The sequence below is a fragment of the Lactuca virosa genome, chromosome 7, assembly GCF_052849685.1.
Source record: "Lactuca virosa cultivar CGN04683 chromosome 7, Lactuca_virosa_CGN04683_v6, whole genome shotgun sequence".
NCBI classification, from domain to species: Eukaryota; Viridiplantae; Streptophyta; class Magnoliopsida; order Asterales; family Asteraceae; genus Lactuca; species Lactuca virosa.
The window spans coordinates 144,023,759-144,025,933 of record NC_136432.1 but is presented as its reverse complement, the minus strand read 5'-3'; the positions used below and the strand labels follow the sequence as shown (position 1 = coordinate 144,025,933).

At 38.4% G+C, this 2,175-nt stretch overlaps 1 protein-coding gene across 1 annotated transcript; it reads right to left on the bottom strand.

The window, feature by feature from the left end:
• Window positions 1-1,455: 1,455 nt before the first annotated feature.
• On the bottom strand, window positions 1,456-1,902 carry LOC145127205 (uncharacterized). Its single transcript, XM_079062437.1, has one exon. It carries the CDS (start codon window positions 1,900-1,902, stop codon window positions 1,456-1,458), a length of 447 nt encoding a protein of 148 aa, XP_078918563.1.
• Window positions 1,903-2,175: the final 273 nt, after the last annotated feature.

Here is a 2,175-nt window from a genome sequence, read left to right as displayed (position 1 = left end):
TCTTGGAGAGATTTGGGAGAGATTTCACATACTTGGAGAGATTTGGGAGAGATTTCACATACTTGGAGAGATTTCACATTCTTGGAGAGATTTGGGAGAGATTTCACATACTTGGAGAGATTTGGGAGAGATTTCCCTTTAGCCATTTATTATCGCATAATCTCGCAAATACAAGGGTCGTGAACCACGTTATGCTTCGTTTATGCTTGTTTTAAGTCCCCGAAAGGGTCCTTAGTCGTGTTTTGATGCGTTTAACTCCCTTTTTAGGGTTTTTACATTGATAACACATAGATTCTTCGAGACATTTGAATCCTTGACATACAAATGTACATTTTTATACATAGAATAAGTTTTAACATTCAAGTACAAATTAAGTTTGACCGGTTTGACTTGTTGACCTTGGCTTGAGTTTGACGGTTGTCACAAATCAACACATCATCAACATTCAATATGAGGATGATGTAGGAGGAGCTTAACTTCTTCAAGTAACAACCATGATCAAAATCATGTCTTTTGAACCCACTCCTCTTCATGAAGTTATCAAACTTTAAGTACCACTGATTATAAATTTTCTTTATGCCATACATGTTTTCTTTCTTCTTGAACACCAACTTTTTCTTACCAGGTGTAAGAGAACTTTCTGGTTGTGCCTTTAAGATGTATCCTTCTAGGTTATCATCAAGGAGATCATTTGTATTCACATCTAGATGCTTTATATGGAGATTTTCATAGGACACTGCATTCAACATAGAAGTGATTGTAGACATCTTTGCAACTGGAGAATCGTCCTCTCCCTGCTATTGTATTCTCTGAACCACCAATCTTCCTTTGCAAGTTTAGCGCCATCTATCTCATCTTTAACCTGAAACATCTTACTGTTCTATAGTCTTCTCAACTTGTCATCCATAGCCTTCTTCCCCTGTACGGAGTTCATCCTCAACGTATTTTTACACATCAACAAGTCAATGGTTGATGGGGAACACCTCACTGGAGTACTTTTCCTAGTGGTGCTCTGGATAATAGGTGGTTTGATCTTTGAAACACCTACTGCTCCACCCCCATAACTATTATCACCAGAGCTCCCATTATTTCCAAGTTTATCATAAACCCCATTGTCTCCTAAATATCTTCCTATCATTTGACCAACGATAGGTCTAGCATGATTACGGGATCCTCCTACTGAAGAAACTGAAGTGGGAATGTAAACACCAAAATGAACCGAAACCGACTTCCCAAACATAGGTGGATTGCCTATATTCATAAAACATACTTTCTTTTATCTGCTAATAGACATGGCTTAGAAGCATTTGTTACAATCTTCAAATTTTTCATCCTCTTACTGGATAAAATCTTCCTAATTCCCTCTTCAATAATATGAACAAATCTTTGTTGGTATAGAGTGGATGTCCCAACTCTTTCAACAATTCTTGCATCATATTCAGAAACCTCCACCATTTATAGTGTACCATGTTTCTGACCCTTCTCAATGATCAAGTTTCCCTTCATCACTATCCACTTGTGATCACCAAATATAACATGATGACCTTCGTTATCATGTTGTCCAACTGATATCAACATCCTATTTATATCTCGAATGAACTTGACACTCTTCAAAGTCCAATCCGTACCTAGAGTCGTCTTGAAAACCACATCAACGACACCAATGATGTAAAGACACATGTTATCTACCAGTCTAACCTTCCCTTGGTAATGCCTGAAGTTCTGCATCACATCTTTGGAATGAATAGCGTGAAATGGCACACCAGAATCCAAGACCCATGATTTAGTTGAGTTTTCAACTGAACAAATAGGTGTGTCACCTTCAAAACCTTCTGCCATGAGCATTGGGCACTGACTTTTGACATGACCACTCTCTTTGCACGTCCAACAGGTTACGTCCATCCTGTTGTTATCTCTACCTCTCTTTCTCGACTTTGGACTTCCATTACCTTAACACCCTCTGTTGGACTCTCTTCCCCTGTCTTCAGTACTTATAAGACTATTAGAAGCTTCTCCAACACTCTGTCTACATACATCATTGCCAAGGATTAAATCTTGAATGTCTTCAGATGTCAACTTAGCACCTCCAGCTGAGCTACTAACCGCTATCAGTATACCAGACCAACTATTAGACAAAGCTGATAATAGTAGCAATGTCATGACTTCATCTTTAAA